At 34.3% G+C, this 26,822-nt stretch overlaps 2 protein-coding genes across 24 annotated transcripts in view; one reads left to right on the top strand and one right to left on the bottom strand.

Moving 5' to 3' along the window:
* FMNL2 (formin like 2) overlaps positions 1-1,118 on the top strand; it is a gene marked incomplete at both ends in the record, with an annotated part of 311,524 nt that extends 310,406 nt beyond the window's left edge. For 2 of the 3 annotated variants that reach the window (XM_080689059.1, XM_080689057.1), the window contains one exon: positions 1,009-1,118. In XM_080689059.1, the coding sequence (XP_080545185.1) occupies positions 1,009-1,118 (110 nt within the window). The remainder of the gene's footprint in view (positions 1-1,008) is intronic. The other variant, XM_080689058.1, reaches the window with a different exon arrangement.
* Positions 1,119-9,535: 8,417 nt separating this feature from the next.
* PRPF40A (pre-mRNA processing factor 40 homolog A) overlaps positions 9,536-26,822 on the bottom strand; it is a gene marked incomplete at both ends in the record, with an annotated part of 48,819 nt that continues 31,532 nt past the window's right edge. For 11 of the 21 annotated variants that reach the window (XM_080688860.1, XM_080688866.1, XM_080688865.1 and 8 more), the window contains 14 exons: positions 9,536-9,628; positions 11,160-11,291; positions 12,508-12,569; positions 12,665-12,761; positions 12,846-12,932; positions 15,022-15,117; positions 15,441-15,578; positions 16,048-16,164; positions 16,272-16,363; positions 16,537-16,651; positions 22,303-22,436; positions 23,780-23,930; positions 25,402-25,510; positions 26,404-26,568. In XM_080688860.1, coding sequence (XP_080544986.1) covers positions 9,536-9,628; positions 11,160-11,291; positions 12,508-12,569; positions 12,665-12,761; positions 12,846-12,932; positions 15,022-15,117; positions 15,441-15,578; positions 16,048-16,164; positions 16,272-16,363; positions 16,537-16,651; positions 22,303-22,436; positions 23,780-23,930; positions 25,402-25,510; positions 26,404-26,568 — 1,588 coding nt within the window. Of the gene's footprint in view, positions 9,629-11,159; positions 11,292-12,507; positions 12,570-12,664; positions 12,762-12,845; positions 12,933-15,021; positions 15,118-15,440; positions 15,579-16,047; positions 16,165-16,271; positions 16,376-16,536; positions 16,652-22,302; positions 22,437-23,779; positions 23,931-25,401; positions 25,511-26,403; positions 26,569-26,822 lie in introns of all 21 variants that reach the window. The other 10 variants (XM_080688849.1, XM_080688864.1, XM_080688863.1 and 7 more) reach the window with 1 other exon arrangement.

The following is a 26,822-nucleotide window of genomic DNA, read 5'->3' as shown; positions in this document are numbered from 1 at the left end:
ATGGCTCATCAGCTCTATTTCCAATATACTGAGTAGACAAAGGGATAAAAAAAGATTTAATTTGGTTTAATTCTGTTTGTATTTCTAGAATTTCTATAGGTAGAATGTTTCCCAGCAGAAGTAAACAATACTAAGTTAAAAAAAAAAGGAAATTACTCACTAATTAGACATGGGAAATAATAAGCAGCCTGCTTTGTTTTCTACTCTGTCTCCATCAGAAGGCCCCATAGCTGGCTGGGTCACCTGACACATTCATAAAAGCAGGCCTTCAGACCAAGAGAATTTACCTAAAATTCTTCTGCCCATCCCACACCATGCCACTAGAGTAGAGAAGTATCTCGAACTAGTATGCACTGATTTCATTCAGGCTTTATTTAATGAGACTTTTGCTTTGCACTAGCAAGACAAACTCCTTCCTGCTGATGAACACACACACACACACACACACACACAAGATTGAAGGAATAAAGTATTATTTTTAATTAGATATAAAGATTAGTTGAGCTTTGTGTTTTAAATTCACAAAATAGTAACCTCAGCTAGCTTAATGAAATGAAAATTAAACCTGTACCTACAAACTAAGACATTTTTCTTCCTTGTTAAACTTTTAAGGATAAGCTAAAACAGCACTGTTTTATTAGTTTTGCAGTTAAAATTCATTAATTACAAGTATTACTGACATTTAGGCTTTCAGAAAAAATATAAGCCACAGCTGCTTCTGGTTGAAGAAACACTTCAAAATAAGGCTTCAGCTGGATCCTCCTGCTAGTGACAGAAATCTTTTTCTCTTTATGTCCCAGAATAAGATGTGATTTGTAAGAAGACTGTAAATAGTTAATGCCAATGAACATGTCTGGTTCAGTGCTCAATCACTTTGAAAGGCCCATTAGCTGCCTCTTCTATACAAGCTGCTTTGATTGGCTGTCAACTGGCCTTTGTCTTGCTTAGATTCGTATTCAAGGTTGTTTTTCTTTTTTTTTCTCCTCATTAATACTCTTCTCTTTACAGATCTTAGAAACCAGCCATACCGACGAGCCGATGCGGTGAGGAGAAGTGTCAGAAGGCGCTTTGATGATCAGAACTTGCGTTCTGTTAATGGTGCCGAAATAATGATGTGAACCTGAGACCTGCCTGCATGAATAGAGGGTGTGCTTGAATGAAACTGCCCATGTAAACTTTATATGCTACCATTAACTGCAGCCTTGAACACAGAGAAAATATTCTTAAGGGCTCAGACTAGCAAACATAGGAATTCTAAAATGATGGGTTCTCCTTTTAACCCTTGTTAACAAGTGCCTAAAAATGGAAGTACCTGCTCAGATTAATCAAAGCAATAGGATGTGATTTGATTAGGTATCTTTTTACACCAGTATGTTTTTCAGTTTTTTAACCAAAATGTAAATTTCATATTAAATTCATTACTTGCCATTGTGCTTATCCCATGATGGCTCACCCTGGTCTCCTGATAAGTTGTAAATAACTTGTTTGCATCTGCTATGGGCTTCATTTGCTGAGATGTCTTTTAAGGAATTGACTTTGTGTTCCAGCCACATCCATCTACTTTGTATTTTTGAGGACTTACAACATGGAAGAAAAGTCCTCCTCTAACTAAGCCCCATCAAAGTGTATACAGGATACAATTGCAGTGGCCCAAGAGAAGCCAACAAACTGTGTCCGGTTTCACATTTTACTTCTTTGCTAGGGTACCATGCCCTCTGAGGGACAGTCATTGGTATGAAATGCAAGATGATGGCATAAAATATTGAGTAAGACTTATTTACAGTACTGTGTTAAGCTAGAGGCAGCTTCTAAAATTATGCAAAATATTAACGCTAAAATTAACATCTCAATAACCAGTATTAGGATTTCTGAGGACCTTTATGGGTCAATTCTGAGAACAGAAATTGGTGCCTTGCTAGTCAGGGACAAGTCAGCTAGCTCTATCAAGAACTCAAAATTATGTCTGCTAGCATATTAGTTTTCTGACAATAGCAAGGTTTTTCTTTTCCTTTAGTAAGTTGGACAGTATTGATACATTCAGTATCATGTATCAAAATGTAATTGTCTATGCATTTCCCAGTTATGAAGAATTGCAGTTAAGATACTGAAAAATACTAAATGGCAACTAAATTTAAGTGGTATGTAGTGGATACATGATCGACAAAGCCACTGGTAGTTTTCCTTCCTCTGGCAAGGCACGTGATCCATTCCAAAGTCAAAAACTGGACCCAAGTTAAATTTGTACTTCTCTATTCATTCTGCTTCTGGCTTACCTTCTTGGTACATTACATCAGTATATTAATTGTAAAGTTTATTGTATAGTATTTAACCACTGAATTTATTTTATGTTGTGCTTATGTGAACCCCTTGGTGAAGATCCCATTTCTTTGGATAATGTGTAGTTATATGATCTTTTAAAATGTACAGATATTTTGCTATAAAATTGGTGCAGTTTTTTATCGTTTTTAAACTTCTCCTTAATTCCCACCTATGACTCTGGGTAATATTGTAAATATTGTTTTAAAATGCATCAGCCTATGCTACACAATCTGAATGTTATTTTAACTTATAGTTTTTTTTAATATATATATTTAACTACAAGGACAGTTTAGGGATCAGTTACATTTCACGTTAGTGTACTTATTTACAGAATACTTTTAAACTGCCATACTCCATCAATGTGTACTTTGAAAGGACATGCCAAGATTTTGTCTGTTATGTCAACATTCATTTTGATAAAAATAACAATTTGGCTACAAGATATATGACCAATAGTTGGACCTTTACCAGAGTGCAGCTGTTTGCCAAAGCTCAATGCTGACATGCACATGTTAAAATATTTGTCTATTTATTAATGTACAAATAGACAGTAATGTTGGCATGTTCTTTCCTGCTAGTCTATTAATAGGCCTGCTTCTTAGCAATATTAGAAATGTTTTATAAAAGCAATTCATGTTACTTTTCTGGTCTTTCCATGCCGTATGAGCAAATAAACTATTTACACTACTATTCTGTAATATATTGTAATCTTTCAATGGTAACTTTTAGGGGGCTTTAGTAGTTTTCTATAGACTTCTCTAGAAATCTATTTCTTAAACCTTGCAAATCTTAGAAGAATACTAAGTGACACCCTCCCCCCTTTTTGATATGGGCTTCTGCTGCATTTCCCAGGCTGGTTTTGGGACTCCTGGATTCAAGCAATAACCTTCCTGCCTGAAGCCTAAGTAATTGGGCCTGTAGCTATGAGTCACTGTGATGGTTTCCTATGAATTCCTGACCAATTGTTGTACAGAATGTCAGAACAAAATAGATTTGGGGAATAAGAGATAGATGTATAAACACTCTTGTTTGGTGAGAGACCCCACTGAATTTAATTAGGTTAGTTACACAAATGCAAATAGGCTGTGCATATTGGTTGATTAACGTATACATAGCCATTTGGCCCCATTGCACACACATAATGGTATGTCATGAGAAAGTTCATGTATAAACATATAGTATGTTCTTTTTAAAATGGAGTCAAGAAAATTTTATTTTAGAAAATCTTCTAGTAGGCTTAAAATAAACTTGGAAGGTTATATCACTTAAGGAATTGTTACAATAAATGACAATTCTCTACAACCTTTACATTTGTCACATTTAGGTGTTAATAGGTTAAGTGCAGTAATGTTATTTAATCCTCACAAGCCTGTAAGGTATTTATTAACACTGTTATACACAGGAAGAAACCAACTAAGCAAAACTTGTCTAGAGTCATATATCTAATAAATGACAGTGTACGTAAGCATTGAGTCTTGGTTCCCAATTCAGTGTACTTTCCATGACACCACAGTTGTACAACAAAGGTGAATCTTTTATAAAAAAAAGGAAAAGTTAAATTCTGCAAGCAGTAAGAATCTCCAGTTTGTTTTAAACCAGGATAAATGTCTAATTTTGACTTTGAGGGTCTTTAATATTCCATACATTCAAAATGTTTTCATGCCCTGTAAGCAGATAGTTAGGTTTAGGGCATTATGTACCACTAGCTTTTTTTTTTTCTTACAATACTGGGGATTGAATCCAGGGGCTTGCACATGCTCGTGTTCTACCACTTGAGCTATACCCTGAGCACTTAGTATGTTTTCTAAAATGTTTACCAGTGAATTAGAATACCCTTGTGCTCCCTGCAACACTCCAGGCTGAAACACTAAGATTAATTGTAATGCCCAATAATTCCCCTGACCCAACTTGAATGGAACTTGTAATAATTATGGAATCTGCTTTAGTGTTCAACACACTGGGTTTTTCTCCATAAAATCATCTAATTTTACACTGGAAGATAGAATACATTAACACTAGCTTTTCATTTCATGTACTAACTTTAGTACTCAACACAAAACTCTTTGGGTAGCCCTAATACACTGATTATCAGAATTATTCACAAAATAAACTTATCTGCACTGTTTACACAAAAGATTTAATATTCCCATGTCTTTATAAATAAATATCCAACCATTCACAAGAAAAAATTTGAATAAACAAATGCATGAAGGTGCATTTGGGGGGGCGGCCTAACTTTTTACCAAGAAATGCAGGTATCACACGGAAAACAGGATGTTGGCATTTAAGACTCACAGCAAAGAAATGCCTGAGGGATGGTTAAAGAGCATGGGCACAGATGCAATTTATTTTGTAAAATATGCCATATTTTTCTGGTTAAGTTGTATTTATTTACAAAAAGTCTAACTTTATATAACTGTACAGAGTGAAAATCTGGTAATTACAAATATGAAAAATAGAAACCTTGTTTCTCTTATTACTCACCTTTCAGAACCAGTTGTCAGCTCAGCTCTAGAAGTAGGCAAGAAGACTAACCTACGAAAATGTTTGGAGGCAGGACCAGAGGGATAAAATGTTTATAAATAACATTTGATAACCTAAGGAACAGCAGTGAATAGTATCAAAAATGGCTTCCTTTGAATCTGATGTGATCAAGCCAGCTGTGCACTGAATTACCAGTTCCTCTAAAATGTAAATGTCAACTTTACACCTTGGGTAATTACCATCGAATAGTCAGTTACCAGTAACTAACAATGAATGGGATGGGATGTCTTTGAACTAAAGCCTAATGAAAATCATTAAAATAGAAAAATTTGGGTCTCTGAAGCAAGTTTAAAAAGAAAACCTACTGTAAAAGAAATTTAGGTCAGGTAGACATACTAAAATGAAGAGCTAAGAAGAATGTGTGGGTAACTGGGTAAAACCATCTTTCAATTCTCACCACACCTGAAAGTTCAAATAGAATGCCTGCCATGTAACTGTGACATTAACTTCTATTAAAAAATAACCGGCCAGGCATGGTGGCACACGCTTGTAATCCCCGTGCTTGGGAGGCGAAAACAGGAGGATCGCGCAGGTTCAAAGCCAGTTGTGCTGGCTTAAGAGACCGTTTCCAAATAAAATATAAAATAGGTCTGAGTGTAGCCCAGAGAAGGGTTTCCAGGAACCCCAGTAACACCAAAAAACAAAAAACCACAAATCATTAGTTTTCATCTTAGAATTTAAATAGAAAGTTTTGGACACTTCTAGACTAACTGTGAAAGCTTATTTTAGGTCCACTTAAATTATGACCAGCTTTAACTGTGGGTTAGAACAATTTACTGCAGTGATGCCTTTTCAAGCCCTTTAATAAACAGAAGACAGGTACAGTGGCTGGATGAAAACATACACCAACTGATATCTCACATTCATTAAGTGCTTACTATGTGCCAGGCACTGTCTGAATGAATTCACAGAGATATATACACAAGAGAGAATAAAAAGGACAGATACCTGCTGAGGAATGAGTGTTTATGACCACTATATGAGTTAAAACTAGAAAACTTAGGTAAGAAATTAATACACTGTTATATGCTAGTATCATAAGCACAAAATAAGAATTTAAGCCTCTAAGAATACAGTTCCATGAAATTGAAAATCATGATACTATTTGCTTTTCCTTCAAGTAAACTGAGTGCATACTAGAGATCAAAGGATGGTTAAAATAAATATTCAGATATAAGGAATTTATGTACTTTGCTTCATTTTCTTATCGAAAATAAAGTTTAAAAAAATGACCTTTACAAGCTAGACATGGTGGTGCATGTCTCTAATACCAGTACTCTGAAAGTTGAGACAGGAGGATTGCAGGTTTCAGGCCAGCCTCAGCTACATAGAAAGATGTCCATTCAACAACTTAGACCCTGTTTCAAAATAAAAAGGGCTAGGGGTGTATCTCAGAAGTATAATGCCCCTGGATTCAATCCCCAGTACCAAAAAAAAAGGTAAAAAATAAAATAAAAAAATAAAAAAATTTTAGTTTCTAAATTTACATAATCACATAATACACTCAAATATCTTATATAGAAACATAAAAGGCATTATCACTTTCCCCTAGATACTATGATTAGAAACAGTTAAACAGAATCTAAGCTTTAGTATCTTTGTAAAATGAATCAACCATTTCTGGATGCAAATGAAAGTAGCTGCCTACCTTGCATTTAACTATTAGCACTGAAGTTAAAAAATTACACACACACTGACACACACACACCCAAACATTTATACAAATACTTCTTAAAGAAAGCATATAGTAAAATTTATCACTGAAAATTATGGGTTATATAGTTTGAAAATGTGAATACTTTTCAGAAAAATGCACAAAGAAGTTGTTTCAGGAGTCTTTACAGTTTCCTTCACCTTAGCTATCACTATGAATTGACTGCCTTTCTTTAGGACAAACCTTTACTGTTAGAAGTTACATAAAATCAGTTCAATTAAGCAAAAGTCGAAAGATAAAATAACTGTAATTAATCACATCAAATTTACCAGGAGGCATAAAGCTACTTTTGCATATTAAAACAAATGTTGATGGGATCTTGCTTTTAAAACCATTATATTATGTAAATCTGATTGGGAACACTGCAAATTATACTTCATGTTTGATTGCTTAAATTATCTAATTTGTCATACAAGTTCAATTCTCCCAACATGGAAATTAGGGACTGGTAGAAAAGAAAAGCAACAAATTTTCGAGGTCCCAAATTTACATATTAATGACTTTATATTTAGTGAACTTAATCTGATAATGTTCATTTTGATATTAGTGATAAAAGATTGCTCCTCAACATTTTCTTATATGTCTTTTTTTTCTTTTTTGGTCATACTGGGGACTGAACTCGGCCCCTCGCATGCTAGGCACTGAGCTATGCCGCAGCCTATTAAGAGTCTGTTGATCTGAAAAGTATAAAAAGATGCTATTCTATTTGGAACATTTGTTTAACTCTAATAGAACAAATATTCCAATACATTTCAGCTTTTAACAAACTGAAGAATCTTAGTTTAATAAAATCTTCCCATCACCTGTGCCTTCAGAACATAATGTAGTTGCCTTTCTGGCAACTAAAGTCCCTTTGATGGGATCCTCAAAGATAGGTAAAGGATTAGCCACTTCATTCCTTTACATCTTCAGAGCAAAGATACTGCATTTTAAGTTGCCATGTGTTCACTTGTTTTTAGATCAAATAATATGTATAGGTAAAAGATAGGGATCCTTGAATTTACACGTATTTTAGGGATTTGAGGATATAAGGTTATAAGAAATACAGAAATCTATTTTGAGGACATGCTAAAACACATCAATAGCTTTTTATTTAAATAGAAAAATCAAGATTTTAAAAAGTTGTACTTTAAAAATCATCATTTGTGGAAGTAATTAAAACATTGTTTACAGATTCTAAATTCTCTTGTGAAACATCACTAATATATCTGCCAGTATCACAGGCATGTTTTAAAGATTTTAACCACTAACTTCCATGTCAAATGTTCGTCATGATTAGCAATATTAACTATCATTAAAAGGGGACCTCCCTCTAAAAATTTCAGTCTGGGCAATTCTGTTGCCAGAGTTATTCGGTGTTTAATACGCAATAGGAGACTAACCTCAAGCAAGCAATTTGATTATTTAACATTTTTTCAAAAAGATAATGATTCTTACTTTCTATAGTCATGTCACATTTCATAGCAGAAAAGCGACATTGCAGAAAGAAGTGTAGAAACAAAACTGTCCTGGTTTTGAGCCTTTTAACAGTGGACACTAGATTTAATTACAACACAGGGTAGGATGAGAAAATTTTTTTTTGGTCATTTCTACTTTCATATTAAGTGATGAGGGAAAACTTTTTTTCTGCATTTCAAATTAAAGTAGGAACTGTCAAAGTGTTCAAATTAAAAAAAAAAAAAAACAAAGATAATACTCAAGATAATACCAAAGACAGAGCCAAAATCTACTTAGTTAAAAAAAAAAATCTCCTGCACTGAAGGAAAAATTACAAATTTACATAACCAACCTTTGAAAGTTGGCATGTAAAGTATTCTATCTTCAATCATTGTGATTCTAAAAACAAATTTAGGGAACTCAAATGCACTGACTTATGTTTAAATATTAAAAAGGGAAAATAAACTAGCAATTAGTAAGATGAAGCAAAACTTCTAGTATCTAAGATGATCATACAACTTTAGAGCTGAGCAGTTTAAGTAGAAATAAATACTAGTACACACTAGAAGAGAAGGTTTAATAATTGATAAAAATATACAAAAATATTCAAATCAGAAATGCTTTAGAATGTGTATCACGAAGTCAATACTTCTCAGTGAATAGTGAAGGTAAATGACCTTCTCAATGAAAAAAAATTGCCTTTGGGTTAAAAAAATTCAAGATAGCTGTTAAAGAAAATGTTTAAGTCAACAATGATTTTTTTTCTTTCATTAAACAAGGATATTGCAACTATCACTTAGAGATTGGTGGCACATTCTTTAGTAGGTCCTTAAGGCAATATATTTAAACTAATTTACAATTTGATGGTAACTTTTTAAAACATCACCTCAAAATAGATGCTCAAAGTAATGCCTTCACAATAGCCTTTTAAAATGTACTCAGATGTTTCTTAAAAAATATGAAATATGAAAGCGGCTTTATTACAGCAGTGCTTATTAGCACCACTATAGTTAAGGGTCTGCCAGGCATCCACCCTAAAACACCTATTTCATAAGAACTCACCATAAAAGATCACATGGCTGCAACCAATTGGGTAGTGCACAAAAAAGCAGTTTTACAGTTGCTGGTGCTTTTTTTGTACTACTATATTATCAAAAATTTTTCATTATATCTTCAAAATCCAACTTTTATAAAGTGAATCAAATCACCTCATGACTTAGACTTTAGAACAAAGTAGAGACATCTGCAGTAATCAGTAAATTGCCACCTTTAATCCATCCTGCAGTGCCCTGTGAAAGGGTCACAGAAAGACAGTTAAGACCGTAGGAAAATATGATTCTTCATACAGAATCAAAAGTTATTTTCAATTGCCTTTGCTTTTATAAAGTCCACAACAATACGTAAATGCACTTTTTTTCTGTGATACAATTAAAACCCAGTGTTACTTAAATTGAACTTAAAACAGAGTCCCTGGTCTGAATCAGACTTTAGATCATACTGTAAACATATATTTGGTATAATTTATTGATCATCATCCAGTTGCTCCAAAAGGGTTCTTCTGCGCTTTTCTAATTCCCCTTCACTCAGTTCACTGCCAGAAGTATCCCAATTACCCTGAAAGACATAAAACACAGTCACATTCATGTTAGTACTAATAAGTAATAAAACTGTGAAAACAGATTTCAAAAAAACACATTTCACTAGGATTAAAGAATGATGTATTTCCTGAAAGCCTATCAATGGTTTGTATTAGTAGACATACCTGACCTAGAATGGGGCTTTTCTATGATGCTAGTGCTTTTTTCTTTTAATGATACCAGGGACTGAGACAAGGGGGGGCTTCAACCTCTGAGATATACTCCCCTCCATCCTGTGGTGCTTTTAGTTTCTATTAATAGGTAAACCAGGAAGAAAAGTACACTCCAGTATCTTTTCCCTCCTATAATAGAACTGAATATGAAACATCTTATTTCTACTTATCGGAAGCCAGGTGGTCACTTTTAGGCAATATATTCCTTGCTTATTTTGCATATATTCTAGGTAGTATTTTAAGTACTTTATATGACAGAAAATGTTATACAGTATAAATTCTGATTCTAATGTCCAAACAAACACACAAGATTAATAAGGTTTAGATTAAGGATGAATAAACAAAAATAAGCTGGGCCTAATGGCGCACGCTTGTAATCCCAGCTCTTGGGAGGCTGAGACAGGAGGATCACACAGGTTCAAAGCCAGCCTCAGCTACTTAGTGAGGCTCTCAGCAATTAAGTGAGACCCTGTTTCCAAATAAATTATAAAACAGGGCTGGGGTATAGCCCGGAGGTAGAAAGCCCCTGGGTTCCACCCCCAGTACTGCAAAAACAAACAAACAAACAAACAAACCAATGAGAAAATGTCCAGTGATTCATCTTAGTGAAAATGTACAAAAGAAGAAGACAGTTATCCTTCCCTATTGAGTTAAGATCATAACTAACTATACAGAGCATTATTGAATGCTCTTTACTTATTTTTGTGGTATTAGAGAGTGAACATATGTGTTCTACTTTTAAGCTAGGCCCTCATCCTCATTTTATTTTTTATTTTAAGTGTTGAGGCTGGTCTTAAACTTGTGATCCTCCCTTCTCAGCTTTCAAAGTACTGGGATTACAGATGTATGCCACCACCCATGGCTCCAATATCTTTATAATAATGACAGAGAAATAGGTATGCTGGCTCTTTCAAGAAGGTACTTGTGATACAGGATATATAAGTTCTTTCAACATTCAAGATGGCATAAAATCATCCGACCTAATCCCAAAATACAATTACTCACTGTACCTAGTTTATTAGACAATTCCTCAAAAGTTCAAAATTAGACAATTCCTCAAGAGTTCTTCGGATTACAAGTATGTACCACCAGGTCTGGCTAAAATGCTATTATTTTTTTAAGGAATATAAAGATTCATAAAATCAAAGAGTAATGCATGACTATAAATATCTTAGAAAACTATTTTCGGTGAGGAGCAGTTAACTGACTTCACTGTTTTCTTCAATGGTAGTAGACCTGAAAAAATTTATTCTTTAAACACTGTCATGATTTGAACCACAGAATCTATTTTTGTATTTTTGTAAATACAATAATAAAATAATTCTAAATACTTACAGAATCCTTTCCAGTCTTCTTTTTAGGTGATTTATGTTTTGATTCTGATCTTTGTCTAGTCCTGTCTTTTTCACTTTCCCGGTCTTTTTCTTTTTTATCCTTCTCTCGTTCAGCATCTGATTCTGGAGAGTCCTACATAAGTAAAATAGAACATGTTAGCATTTTGGTAAAGATGCCATATTTTATATTAAAAATCCTTATATAGGAGCTGGATGTGGTGCAGCACATCTGTAATCCTAGTATTTGGGAAGCTCAGACAGGACAACTGCAGATTCAAGGCCAGCCTTGGCAACTTAGCTAGGCCTTAATTTATTTTATGTTACTTTTGTGGTACTAGGGATTGAACCCAGAGGCATCATGACTCCAAACCACACCGCTAGTCATGCTTAATTTTTACTTTGAAATAAGGTCTCATTTGGTTGCTGAGTCTCACTACTTGCTGAAGCTGTTCTTGAACCTGCAATCCTCCTGTCTCAGCCTCCCAAGTACTGGGATTACAGGTTCTTGTCCCCCCAGCAAAAATCCTTAGATAGGTAATATTTAATAGCATGCCTGCATAATAGGTTATGTTTTCCTTAGAGTAGTGAAATAAAATTTGACTTTTTCAAAAATTTTGTAAAATTTCCCCAAAGAAAGACTGGTAAAAGCTAGTCTTTTCAATGAGAAGGATGACACTACTAGGGTAAAACACCAACAGAGCTTCACCACCAATTCTAAATGGATTATATTTATTATATAGACAGATATGACATTTTCCCCCTCAGTGGTAATGAGGATCAAACCTCATTACCATATGAGGTCTCACATATGATAAGTATGTACTATACCATTGAGCTATACCATTAACTCAGCCATTATATTTTTTACCCATCTAATGTAATAATAGTTTATATACACACATGTATGTATTTATATGTATACATATACATATATCATGTTCTGTTAGCTTAACCACATAAAAAGTCAGCTATATAATGAAATGTTTTCCTCTAAATTACTAAGAAGGAATTATTTAAATCCCTCCAATAGCTGAGGAGTGGTTGTTTAAACATTTAAATTTATAGTCCTTAACAGCAGCTACAACACACACACTCCCAAGTTTCTTTATCTTGACTATTAAGGATGAGGATAGAAATCCTACCTAATGCTAGCATGTGCTTTTATTAGAAACTCATGTAATGATTCTACTAGAAGATTAAGGTAAAGTATAACTATAAAACTCTGTATTTTGGTGCCTGACTGAACTGCATGGACTACACAGGACTATATTACAAGAAGATTCTATGGCCACTGAGAAAGCTAAGGGTAAATGCCTAGGTGAAGTACACAAAATTAAAAGTTTGCTTACAGATTTATGTCTCCTTTTCTTACTCTTCTTCTTATGCTTTTTTGATTTCTTATAACTTCTCTCTGGTTTTAAATGAAAGAGAAAAAGGTGAAAAGCGAGGAAATCAAATGGTCAGTGATTAGAAATAAACAGAAATAATCAACACAGCAATGCTCACCAGACTCAGCACTAGAAGAATGCTCTGAAGCAGAACGGGACTCTGATCGCTGTCTTTTTTTCTTTGTATGGCTGTCATCATCATCTGAATCTGATCCCTGAATAATACAAATAATTTAATTCATAATAATGTCAACAAATATTTTAGTACACTAATGATATCATTTTATAAATTTCCTTACTGATCGAGAGCGGGAACGTTTCCTATGATGTTTTTTAGATTTCTTTGAATGTTTCTTGTTCTTTGAATGATGATGCTGACATTCATGCTACAGGGGCAAAAGAAAAAAAAATTCAAGAATTTGTACTTTTTAAAAAAGTTAAACAAATGAGTTCTTAAGAATGCCAAATTTTTAGGATGCAATCTCTGGAGATTAATCAAAGAATCATTACCATTTAAAATTTTCTGTTTTATTTTTACCCATTCTACACCAGACATCTAAACTAAACAATATTCAGTATTTGTAGAGGAAGTAATTTTTGAAAGAATGAGAGTGGTATAGGTTAGAAAAACAAAACAAAACAAAAAAAACAAATGCATTGCAGAAAGGTATAACCTGCAGAACAGTCCAACTGCTTTCAATAGCAATGAAATGCAAGGTATCTAGGCATTTAATTCTGATGACTCTGCCTTTGGTTAAAGAGGTATGCAAGGCACTGAAATAAAGAACAATCTCAGTGCCAGACCAAACTTTAAGGTTGGTGTCAGAGTAAATGAGAAACCTACTCTTCTTTTTGTTTTCTCCCAAGAAGCATGCCCTTCTTATTCAAGTAAGATACCAGCTGGCATCTACATTTTGTCTCTTCTCAACTGCTTAAAACAATTACCAAGGTAGTTCAGAAGGGGAGGTGCTGCAGTAAAACTCTGCCTCTAAATACACCATTGGGAATAAACTGCTCATCTACCTAAGTGGAAATGGCAAATTTGACTTAGAAAGAATACTCTTATCCTTTGTCTCACTGACTAACCTTTCTTTTCTACTTCAAGGCCTAAAATCCAGGGTCCCCTAGCACAAATCATGAAGAAAAAAAGAGATAGAGGCTAATAGAAGCAAAAACAGAGGTACCTCTTAAATAACAGGAAGCCTACATGTAACAAAACAAAACAAAAAAAAGGTAAACGCTGATATTAATCAAGAACAATAATCCCAAAGAAATAGTGAACAATTAAGAGACCCTTATGTCCAATCACCATGACAACATAATATTAATATGTACTATCTTTTGGCTTGTTGTCAGGTATTAGCTTGTCTAGCTGTGACAGATTACCAACCCTGACTAAAACCCCTGAAGTCAAGCAGATAAGACTGTAATCCTTTTCCTACATGCAACTTCACACTTCTTTTTGCTTGTAGTTTGCTCATCTATAACTTTATAGGCTTATTGTGAGAATTTAGTTCATACACGTTATCTATATAATTAAAACACTGTCATCTGTGTGTGGTGGCGCAAGCTTGTAATCCCCACGCTTGGAAGGCTGAGACAGGAGGATCGCACAGGTTCAAAGCCAGCCTCAGCTACTTAGTGAAGCTCTCAGCAACTTAGTGAGACCCTGTTTCCAAAATAAAGTATAAAATAGGTCTGGGAGTATAGCCTGGAGGTAGAAAAACCCCTGGGTTCCAGCCCCAGAACCACCAAAAAACGAAAGGAAACAAAACACTGTCTTAGCTCAGTGTAGAGGCATAGGCTTATAATCCCAGTACTTGGGAGGGTGAGACAGGAGGATTGCTGGTTCCTGGCCAGCCTCAGCTACATAGTGAGACCCTGTTTCAAAATAAAGAATAAAAAATATAGTGAGAAGTGCAGCTCTGAGATAGAATGTGGGTTTCAATCCCCAGCAAATTAAATAATAACTGAAACCTGCTTAAAATAGTTATTTTAAAAGAAAAACTTAAGTTTCTTTAGGTGACATATTGCTAAATTTATAAAACTATGCAACAAATACAAGGTTTCTACACACTACTCAGAATATTCCTATGCAAGAATAGTTTTTATCACTTTTAAAGTTTTTACAGACCAGGGGCATGGTGACACCCGCTTGTAATCTCAGTACTTGGGAGTTTGACACAGGAGGATCACAGGTTCGTGGCTAACCTCAGCTACTTAGGCCCTCCAACATTTAGTGAGACCTTGTTTCAAATAAAGAATAAAAAGGCTGGAAGCATAGCTTGGAAGTAGAATGTCCCTGGGTTCAATCCCCAGTACCACATACACACAAAAAAATTTTTACAGGAAGAAAACCAAACCAACCAAGGTAACTACTATATAAAAAGTGACTATTAATATATTTTGATTTTAAATTTTCTCATTTTTATATACTTAATAAATTTAAATCAGTTATGAAAATACTATAATTACCTCAAGCACATGCATGAAATCTTTAAATATTCTTTTCCTTTCAGATTCTAGAGTTATGTCCTCAAATGCTGGCTCTTTAACAAATCTCTCCCGGATCTAAAAGTTCAAATATAAATATGTGAATACCAAGGAATCTATACCAATATACCTAAAAGGAATTCTATTAGCAAGTGAAAGCTTTATCATTAAACCCATCCTCTAAAAGTGCACTATTTGCTTCCTTCAAAAGCCCAAACCATTTTTAACAAATATTCCTAAATGTGTTCACAGATGATTTAGAATCACTGATATATTATAAATATACTTAATCTACAAATAATTTTAGCTTAGAGTTGTGGCTCTAAATGAGAAAGTCATTAAAATATTTTTATTTTCAACTATTAAGAAAATGATTACAGAAAACTGACAAGTATACATACATCTTCCCAGACAGCATCCAGTTCTATTGGAGGAGCAGCTTGTTTCAACATGCTCTTAAATGCAGATTCTTTTCGTTTCATTTTCCGAGCCTCCTCTTTTTCTCTTTCACGCTCGCGGGCTTCTGCCTTTTCTAGTAACTATTAGAATATCATAATTAGTCAATAACAATAACCTAAGTGTAACTCTTGCTACAAGTTAAAAAATTGCTAATTTAGAAGTAATTTTACATCATTTATAAGAGTTACTTTATAATACCAGTTAAGTTGCACAAACAAGCTTAGTATAGTTCATCAACTAAATCCTGTTCATATTCCCATATCCCAATAACCTAATCTCTTAGCTAAATTAAAAACTGTATTACGTTCGGGAGGCTGAGACCGGAGAATTGTGGTTCGCGGACAGCCTCAGCTACTGAGCGAGGCCCTCTGCAACTCAATGAGACCTTGTTTAAAACTAAAGAATAAAATATTGGGCAGGGTGTAGCTTGGAGGTCAAATGCCTCTGGCTTCGATCCCCATCCCCAGACCCACAAAAACAACAACAGCAACAAAAAACAAACTGTACTATGAAACTAGGTAGTTGTAATACTTTAAGATGATAACTTACACTATTGAAAGCCAACTTGATATTTCCGGCATCTAATGTAGTTGATCTTTTAGTTGAACTGATTATGGCCACAAAGTCTTCAAAAGTAGTATTTACTTCAACCACAAATCCTTTATCCTAAAACCCAGAAAAAAAAAATTGCTATAAATAACAAATAAATTAGGAATAAAATAATAATTTTTTAAATTCCTAAAGGTTAATAGGTAAGAAGTATACGTATTTACCTTTAGAATGTCTTTAATTATCTTTTTTTCATCATGATAACGTGCTTTAAGATCCTCAACATAAAACTTGAAAAGATCAAGTGCAGTTGATCCTAATGAAAAAACTAAAGAAGTCAAAAGCTAGCTCTAACCAAAGAGCTGCAATTATTTTTTTTGTTTATAAAACAAAAATAAAAAAAAGCACCCTTCCCCAAACACAACCACCTTTCCCTCTGTCCCATTTCAAATACTATCATAACTAAAATTGTAAAGGAAAGAATCTCACCAGGCTGACCAAGCATATTAGTGAATCTAATATCAGAACTAATAGTTGGATACAATTCCATCCAAGATGACATAGAATGCAGTTGTCCGTGTTCATGCAATTCATCTAAAAATATCTGGGGGAAAAACAATATTTGAAAAGTACATCAGAAATAAAATTGTAACACAAAAATGTATGTTAAAAAAGTTAGCAATTATGAAAACTCTATCAAGAATATCCCAAATACACTCAGATGGAAAGCATATTTGTTATTTGGTGAATGTAGAAATTCCACTTTTATTTCCTATTGCTGACTTTCAAGGTAATATATATGTGTGGACTTCATTACCACCAATTTCTATAGTTTCTGCTTTCCACAATCCTTAAGGAATTTAATCTTACAAAACACCTCTGAAGAATCTATGAATTGAATTCTGTTCCCACAATTCTTAGATCTAGAGCTATTCAAATTAGGGTATTTACTGACCAAATTTAGCCACATAGAGCAAGTCTGAACTATGATATGCTTAAATACAAAGCACAGTGATTTTTAAGATTTAGTACCTAATATTTTGGACATACTCGATTAGATTACAAAAATTAAACATTATTAAATCAAAATTGAATATAAAGTATGCACATTTTGCCAGGCATGGTGGCGCACGCTTGTAATCCCAGCATTCAGGAGGCTGAGACCCGAAGATCACGGTTCACGGACAGCCTCAGCTACTTAGTGAGGCCCTCTGCAACTCACTGAGACCCGGTTTCAAAATAAAGAAATATATATCTTCTTAATGGATACAGATGCCATAGATCTAAATTCCCAAAATTGGTGATAATACTGCCTCCACCCTGCCTCAAGAATAATTAGAGGGTACTAAATAAAAATAAGGAGATGGTGAAAGTGGAGAAAAGGTGCGCTGCTGAGTACCTTTTTCTTTCTTTTTTTTTTTTTTTTTTTCTAAAAAAGGGATGTAATCCCAGTACTTGGGAGGCTGAGACAGGAGGATCATAGTTCAGCTACTTAGTGAGGCCCTCTGCAACTTAGGAAACTGTTTCAAAATAAAGAATAAAAAATAGGGTTAAGGGTGTAGCTCTGAGGTAGAATGCCCCTGGATTCAATCCCCAGTACCGCAAAATAACTATTAACTAACTAAATGGGCAGTAAACCAATAAATTTGGTAATCTATACCCTAGACTAACACTAGGCACCAAGAATTTCATTCTTCTTCAAACGAGAATAAGAGTGACTAAATTTTTTTCTCACTCTTTTTGTTTCTGTTCTTAATCATAAATGAAAACCTGCCTTACCCCACCATAGTTGTATGGTTACTGGGTTCTTTATTTGCTCCCCACATTTGAGTCTCAAAAATAGCTTAGAAGCCATCTCCACAGATATTCTACAGATATTAGAATCTAGCATATCTGTTTTACTAGTGTTTGTTTCACTTCCTGATTTTTGAGATCTGATAAAATTATAAAAATGTTAACACTGAATCCAATTCAATAGTGAATATACCTAACCTGAATTAAAAATTAGAATCACCTGAAGACTATTTTTATAGCACTATTGAACTGAAATTCAGATCTTTATATTGTAATTTCCAAAAAGCACCAGATAAATTGGGCATGGTGCTGCACACCTGTAATCCTAGTATTGGGGAGGACGAGACAGGAGGATCACAGGTTCAAGAACATTCTCAGCAGCTTAGACTCTCAAAAAGACTGTTTCAAAAACAAAAAATAAAAAGACTGGTTCAGGGGTAGACTGCTTGGGCTTCAATACTCAATACCAGAAAAAGAAAAACAATGCTGATAAAATTTTATAGTTCTTCTCTTTTACTAATTTCACCTTGGGGGGGGGGGAGGAGAAGCCTAATCTTTTATATTATGAAAAGCAAGTTGTTTCATGCATGGCTGAGCCTGGTACTTTTCTTCCTTAGATGGATGCCTTGGCATTAATGTATTAGGTAGTCCAACTCTTATTTTTCTTTTCTTTCTTTGGGGTAGATGCATTAATAATGTTTAAGAGCATATCTCTGGTCTCTACCCACTAGATGCCAGTTGCATCTTACCTATATACAGTGACAATATATACATACATATATATATATATATATATATTTTTTTTTTGGCTTAGCATCATTGTGCCTTAGATACAACTTAACATTAACTTTCCTCTTCTTCCTTTTTTTCACATCTCCTATATGTTGTTTACAATATAACTATTCATATTATGCCTCAAATTCCAAACCTTTAAAGATTTTGATTGAACAATTCAATAATTCCATCACTAATTTACTTAAATTTTCCTTATCAAATATTTGAAAGGTATAATTGTACTTTGTTTACCTTTCAAGTTTCTGGCAACTCTATAAGTTTCTCTATTATGCCAATTCTCATCAAACATCTTAATACCATATATTTTTTTTGTGTGTGGAGTACTGGGAATTGAATCCAGGGGTATTTTGCCTCCAAACTACATTCCCAGCCCTATTTTTTATTCTTTATTTTGAAACATGATCTCACTAGATGCGGGAACCCTCAATCCTCCTGTCTCAGCCTACCAAGTACTGGCATTATAATCCTGTGCCAGCTCTTAATACCCGGTTTAATAGTGTTCAACTTAACAGTATTCGCAAATCCTCCTTCCATAAACATTCTGAACATTTGCTGCTTTTGGCGGGTTCCCTATACCTCAGGGATTTTTCAAAGAATCATTTAAGGACTATAACCGATGAAAATGCACTATTTTTATTCTTTATTTTGAAACAGTCTCACAAAATTACAGAAGGTCTTCACTTAAGTAGCTCAGGCTGACTGCAAACCCACATTCTTCCTATCTCAGCCTCCCAAGTACCCTGATACTCTTAACATCTCCGATAAATCTTTTTCACACTTGACATGAATTCAAATACTGCTTTTAAGAGAAAAAAAAAAACCCTCCCAAACCATACTCTGTTATAAATGTGACAAGTATTTATTATTGCCAAATTGGCCAAAGAGTACACAATAAAAATTCTATTATCATCAGAACCTGTTACTGAACACTTTCTAGTTATGATATTGTATTATAAATGCCAAATTTCTTAATTCATTTAACTGGAGTTCTAAATAAACTGTGTGTGTGTGCGTGTGTGTGTGTGTTACTGAGGACTGAACACAGAGGCATTCTACCTATGAGCTCCATCTTCAGCTGGACTTATTTTTTAATATTGAAACAGACTCTAAGTTGCTGAGGCTGGCCTAGAAGCTGTGATCCTCCTGTGTCAGCCTCCCAAGTACTGAGATTACAAACACATGTTACCATTCCTGGCCTAAATACACTTTTGAAAGGTAGAATTATAACAGAAAAGTTGCTGAGTTGAATATCTCAAGGAGTATCAATACAACATGTTTTAATACAAATTATATTAACAGTAACCAGAAACTATGCCATATACATATCAATTTAATTTCAAGCGATATTTTAGACTTAAAGACCATGAATCCCTTACATTAGAATTTCTCCCTCACCGGGCGTGGTGGCGCATGCTTGTAATCCCAGCAATCGGGAGATTGAGACCTGAGGATCGCCGTTCGCGGTCAGCCTCAGCTACTTGGTGAGGCCCTCTGCAACTCAGTGAGACCAGGTTTCAAAATAAAGAATAAAAAATAGGGCAGGAGGTGTAGCTCAGCGGGTGAATGCCCCTGTGTTCCACACCCAGACACACACACACACACACACACACACACACACACACACACACACCAAAAAAAAAAAAAAAAATTTCTCCCTCATAGTATTTAGCTAAAGTATTTGATAATCTACAATACATTCTTATGTAACTGTTACCCATTTTTTTATTTTCATGTTATTTTTTGTTTCTTATTTTAAGCCACTGCAACCTTTAAACCTCCACAGGAAACAGTAAAACTCAAAAAAGTTGCAAGAGATTGTAATAGTCCTTGGAAAATTGTTTTTTCCCCCAGCCAGGTGTAGTAGTACACACCTGTAATCCTGTAACATGGAAGGTTAAGACAGGAGGATTGTAGGATTGCAGCCAACCTCAGCAAATTATTGAGGCCCAAAACTTTGTGAGATTGTTTCCAAAAAAACAAAAAATTAAAACAGGGTCATGGTATAGCCTGGAGGTAGAAGATTTTTGGGATTTCATCCCCGGTACCAAAAATAAACCCCCAAAACCCCACAATTATTCCCTTTTTCTACGTCACATGGCTACTCAGATTAAAAAAAAAAAAAAATAGGTTTTCTAGTCTCTTTTAGAGCTAGCTGTGACCATGTCATGATGCAAATATGAATAAAGTAATACCTCTATATATCTGGCTTTAAAAATAATTTTCATTTTAATTTTTTTCTAGGCTAAAATGTTAATTATGGGGAAAGGTTATCTTCCATACCAATATCTGAAAATTTTGGAATGTCACATTTTGGATTTTTTTTAATTTTTTTTTTGTGGTACTGGGGTTCCTGGAAGCCCTTCTACCTCCGGGCTACACTCCCAGACCTATTTTATATTTTTATTTGGAAACAGGGTCTCCTAAGCCAGCGCGTGCGGCTGGCTTCGAACCTGTGTGATCCTCCTGTCTCTGCCTCCCAAGTGCGGGGATTACAGGCGTGCACCACCACACCCGGTTCACATTTTGGATTCTAAGTCAGATTTACTAAATCATCTTCTGAGGGTGAGGCTTTATAATCTATGGTTTTAGTAGTCTTCAAAATGATCTTCTGGAAAACCATAAGGAAAAAAAAAACCAATGAGAATTTAGTAAGGACTCATTCAGTAAGGACTAAAATCATACTACTGCCTTTGGCATTAAAATATTTAATGACCATTGGCATATTGAGAAAAATTTTTAACGAAGTTGTCTGGGTGATTTTGATATACATTAAGTTTTGAGAACCACTAATCCAGAGGATGGTAATGTTGTTTATCCTAGACAAAAATGAATATTATTCCAAGAAACAAGTTCATGTAACTTAGTATTTACTGTAATATAGCAGTTGAAGAAAGAGCCTGTAATCAAAACTATGGATTCCAATCTTAGCTCTACCACTCTGTAGCTGTTGAACCTAGGCAAGTTACTTTACCTCCTCATGTATTTCCATATGAGCAAAACCCAGGAAAAACCCAGGCAAAGCTATCTTAATAACTGAAATTATAAATGCAAAAAAGTAGAACAGTAGCAATAAAATTTAGCTTCAACTGTAATAATTACTGAGATGGCTAATCTGGTAAGATACAAAATACAAAAATTCACTATTCTAGGATATTATCCATTACTGAATAAATAAGAGTGATCCTCAAAGAGGAAAATGGACATGCAATCCATGTTCCTATGTATGATGTTTAAAAGTATAGCCCATCCCCAAATTATACCACAGTATTTGCTTTTGTTCTCTGACTGCTACATATCAAGCATAATTTTTTTTTTTTTTTTTTTTTGGTACTGGGGATGGAACCCAGGGGCTTTCTACCTCCGGGCTATACTCCAGACCTATTTTATATTTTATTTGGAAACAGGGTCTCACTAAGTTGCTGAGGCTGGCTTCGAACCTGTATGATCCTCCTGTCTCAGCCTCCCAAACGCAGGGATTACAAGCGTGTGCCACCACGCCCAGCTCAAGTACTATTAACAACTTATTACAAATACCTTGTTTCCATTCATCCTTCATGCTATTTGTTTTTCCCAACGAAAACCTCAGATTATAAATATCCACCTTATATAACATCTGTTCAGTAATCATATTATAAAACTAAGCTAGAAAAAAGATTTTTCTATTACCTGAAAAGATTCCCTATTTTTACGCTGCCTCCTCCTTTCTCTCAGCAAACTCTTCTGTTTTTCTTCTTCTTCTTCCTTCTCTAAAGCCCGAATGTGCTCTTCAAAGCAAATTAATGCATCTTCTTTGTCCATGTCTAAAGTGTTTTTCAGATAAAAGTTAAAATGGCAAATATCAGTAAGAAAAGCAGTTGAACAATTTAACTCCCCACAAATTTCAAATTTGTTTTTCATTACCTGTATTTAAACTCAAATAAGATTTGTTATCATAATAGAAAGATTTTAAGGAAAATTTCAAAAATACCTCACTGAAAGATGGAGATGAAACTAAGGACATGCATATCACAAAATTAATGAAAATAAAACTGTTATGTCAAAACATGCCAGCAATATCATAATTACCTCAGGAGCTTTTCAAAGCAGTCATGTGCCACTTTAATGATGGGGTAAGTTCTGAGAAATGCATCGTGAGGTGATTTCATTATTGTGCAAACACCATAGAGTGTACTTACACAAACTAAGATGGCTACAATACCACTAGGCATTATAATAATTTGGGACCACAATGTATATGAGGTCCATATTTATTATTGTGCGGTGCAAAAATGTACAAAATTCTAGGACCTATCAAAAAACCCAATGAAATATAATTTTCAGAGGGGTGGCGGAGAAAACTGTATTTTTTTAAATTTTTTAATTGTTTTGTGGTACCAGGGATGGAACTCAGAGCCATTCTACCTCTGAGCTACACCCCAGACCTATTTTTTATTCTTTTGAGTTTCACAGGGCCTCAGTAGCTGAGGCTACTGTCTCAGCCTCCCAAATGCTGGGATTACAAGCGTGCGCCACCACGCCTGGCAGGAAGCTATAATTTTAAAAAGCATTATGTAAGCCAAAAAAAGTACTTGGGGAAGCCTAATATAATTCTGATAGATTGTTGCTTTTTGAAAGTCTCAAGTTACTACTCTGGGGCTGGAAGTATGGCTCAGTAGTAGAGCACTTACCTAGCAATCATGACGCCTTGAGTTTGACCCCCAGTACCCCAAATATATACACTTATACACAAAGCTACTCTATCAATATAGTATAAGTAAAATGTAATTTAAATATAAAGGGAAGTTACATATAAATAGCTAAGCATAATTTTAGGTTTGATCTTTAATTTACGTATTTCAAGATATTGGTTAACAAAGTTAATTTAGACTTCTGGAAAAATATTTTATCCTGAGTCATAAAACTTAATAGAAATGATCCCACGTGAAAATAAATAAATATACCACCTGAAAATAAATAAAACACTTTTTAGAGAACTATTTAAAACTGTTGATGATCTCATGTAAAAATGAGAATAATTCTTGAAAATAAAACTTTTCAGAAACAACTGTTAAAACTGAGTAGGCGTCATATGTAAAAGTGAGAATAACCCCTTGCTTCTGAAAAACATTTAAAATAATTTTTCTCATTTAGTCATTATTCTTACTCTGTAACTCTTCATCTTCTGCAAAAGTTGGATTATCCATCAGATATTGCTGGGCTTCAGACCAGGTAGTAGAATATGTTACATTGGCCATGTTGTCAAGTATGTTTTTTAAGGCTTCCCAGTTTCTCTTCCGCAGCTGCTTTGCTTGTTCCTACAATAAAGTTATGAATATGCCTTTTGAAGTTCTGAGGAATTAAGATATTTGAATTGCTGTTATTGAAGATTTCCTTTTAACCGATGAATGGATTCCAAATATTATGCATTTGCTTAAAACAGAAGCACTGTTTTGCCTCTGTGTGTGCGCTCCTGAGTGTGCACATGCACACACACTGCTGAGGAAGGAACTCTGGGGCATTTTACCTCGAAGCTACACCTCTAAGCCCTATTTTTATTTTTCATTTGAAACAGGGTCTTCTAAGTTAAGTTGATGAGGCTGGCCTCCAACCTGTGACCCTCCTATCTCAGCCTTCCAAGTACTGGGATTACAGGTGTGAACCACCACATATGGCTTGCCAGTGTTGTCTAGATGCTTGGCACTTAATGTTAAACCTCTTTTCAAAGACATAATCTAGATACTATATTTGGTTTTGTTTTTTAATTCCCACTCAGAAACCTCTCTTTTTACTACTTTGTGTTATAGCACAGTTAATAAAGTTAGGTGGACTTGTCACATATGGGTAAATGCTAAGGTCTTTACTGACCTTCACTTTTGTTCAAATATTTATAATGCTTGCATTTGTACATCTGTGTATCTTCATTCAAAAGTGGGTAATGTAGGCGGGTGAGGTGGCTCATGCTTGTAACCTCAGTATTTAGAGGCTGAAACAGAAAGATTGCAGGTTCATGGCCAGTCTCGTCAATTTACTGAGGCACTCAAAATAATAAAATAGGGCTGGGGGTGTAGCTCAGATGTAGAATGCCCTGATCCCTATACCACAAAAAAGTGGGTAAGGTAAACTGGGTGTGGTGTCCCATGCCTATAATCTCAGTACTTAGGACGCTGAGACAGGAAGATCAATGATTCAAGGCTAGCCCCAGCAATTTAGTGAGGCTCTCTCAGCAACTAGTGAGACACTGTTTTAAAATAAAAAATAAAATAGGGCTAGAGTAACTCAGATGTAGAATAATGCCACTGGGTTCAATCCCCAGTACCAGAGTGGATAATATAAAATTAAATGACACATGATGAAAATGACATGAAGGTGTTTTAAAACACTATGTACCAAGTTTCATTTAGTGAAAAAGTAGCACATTACTATACTATCATTCTTGTAACAGAATCATAAATGTGGTATAGGCAAGCAACAAAAAGAACCTACTTTTAAATCTAATGAGGTAAAAAAATTATCTTGTTTTTCAATAAGGCAGTCACAGTTGATATTAAGTGAGATTTGGACAAATCAGTACCTACTGCGACTACATCTATACCTATAATATTAGATGAAATGGAATAAAGAAGCTTATCATTAAAGAAGCCATCTGTTCTTGAAACTTAACTTCAAATAACTACAGGTGCACCATTTAACCAAAAAAACTGAAACAAAAATGTACATGTTATGAAGTAACTCCTAATCAGAATTTTAAAAACTTTTGAAAAAAATTACAGTAAGAATAAATGATACCTTTTCTTTTTTTGACAAAAAGAACAAAACGTCCTCGTAGATTTCAAGACGATCACGTTCTGATATTGCATTCCAGACTTCCATCTCTCCAAACATTTGCTCTGCTTTTCTATTCATTAAAAAAGGTTACTTTTTATTATACTGTAAACATTTTAAATTAAACCCACTAACTGAACACTTTTCATTTAAATAGTTAAAAACTATATAATAAAGGACACTTTCTGAATTGTAAAGAAGAAAATATCATAGGCTTGCATTTTTCCTTAGAAAAAGAAACAATTCACACTGGTGAATATTTTGTATTCTAGACTATTTCTTAGGGTAGCTAGAGAGACTACTGACCGTCCACAAAACTAACTTACAGACTTTATAAAATATAATTTCTTGAAGAGACTTCTTCACTAAGCTTTTCCTGGAAAAGGAAAATAAAGTAGCATGTAGAAGCTAGGCATGATGGTGCAAGCCTCCTACTTGGGAGGCTAAAACAAGAGGATTTCAGGTTTGAGGTGAGTCTAAGCAACTGTGTAAGAGCCTGTTTCAAAATAAGAAATATATTCCTGGGGACAATCCCCAAAATACCAAAACAAACAAACAGAAGAAAAAAAAAGAGAGAGAGAGAAGCATCTAAGGAAAATAGGCTTAAACTTCATTATAGAAATTTGAACACTGAATTATATCCAACATTAATGAAATAAATAATAAATCAAGGTAAAATTAAGCAAGCTATATGAATGCAATTTGTTTCAATTTTTCTATTAATTGAAATGGAGTCAAGTTTGACTATTAAGCCAACTCTTTCCCAATTTTCTTCAATTTCCTAATAGATAACTCAACTAGGCCTACAAGTTAAATTCTACTTAACTATTAACACATCTTGTACCTTATGAAATTGCCACAATCTAGATTATTTCATAGAATTTACATCAGATAAGTAATTGTACTTTACAGAAAGTTTAACACAAACATTACAATAAACATTCTATGCATCATTAAAACTCTTACTTGTATCTGGTTGTGGAAGTCATTTTCTCATGATTTTCAAGAAAACGCTGAAAGGATTCTTTAGCCTCTTTGTATTTTGATCTTGCTTCTTCTTTTTCCTCTTTCTCTGTCTGAACTTTATAGGCATTAAAGGCTTGCTTTTTCTCACTCAACTTTGCTAAAGCACTAAATAACAGAAAAATTAGATGTAAGTGTAAATGAAGGTAACAAAATCAAATGTTAGTGCTTTGAAAATGAATATAGTTTTCATGCATAAACTAAGAAATTGCTATAATTTATTAAAGATAAGCAATGGTTCTAGAAAACAATTAGTATTTCTGAAATAATTCCAACTTCATTTTAAGAGGATACTAAAATTATATAACAAAGGCGTGGTATCCAAAATAACAGAATAGGTATTTAAAAGGTTCTGCTATTCT

This window comes from Muscardinus avellanarius (genome assembly GCF_963383645.1).
Source record: "Muscardinus avellanarius genome assembly, chromosome: 2".
In the NCBI taxonomy this organism is placed as follows: domain Eukaryota; kingdom Metazoa; phylum Chordata; class Mammalia; order Rodentia; family Gliridae; genus Muscardinus; species Muscardinus avellanarius.
The sequence above is the reverse complement of the archived record's forward strand: the minus strand, read 5'-3'. Positions and strand labels throughout refer to the sequence as shown.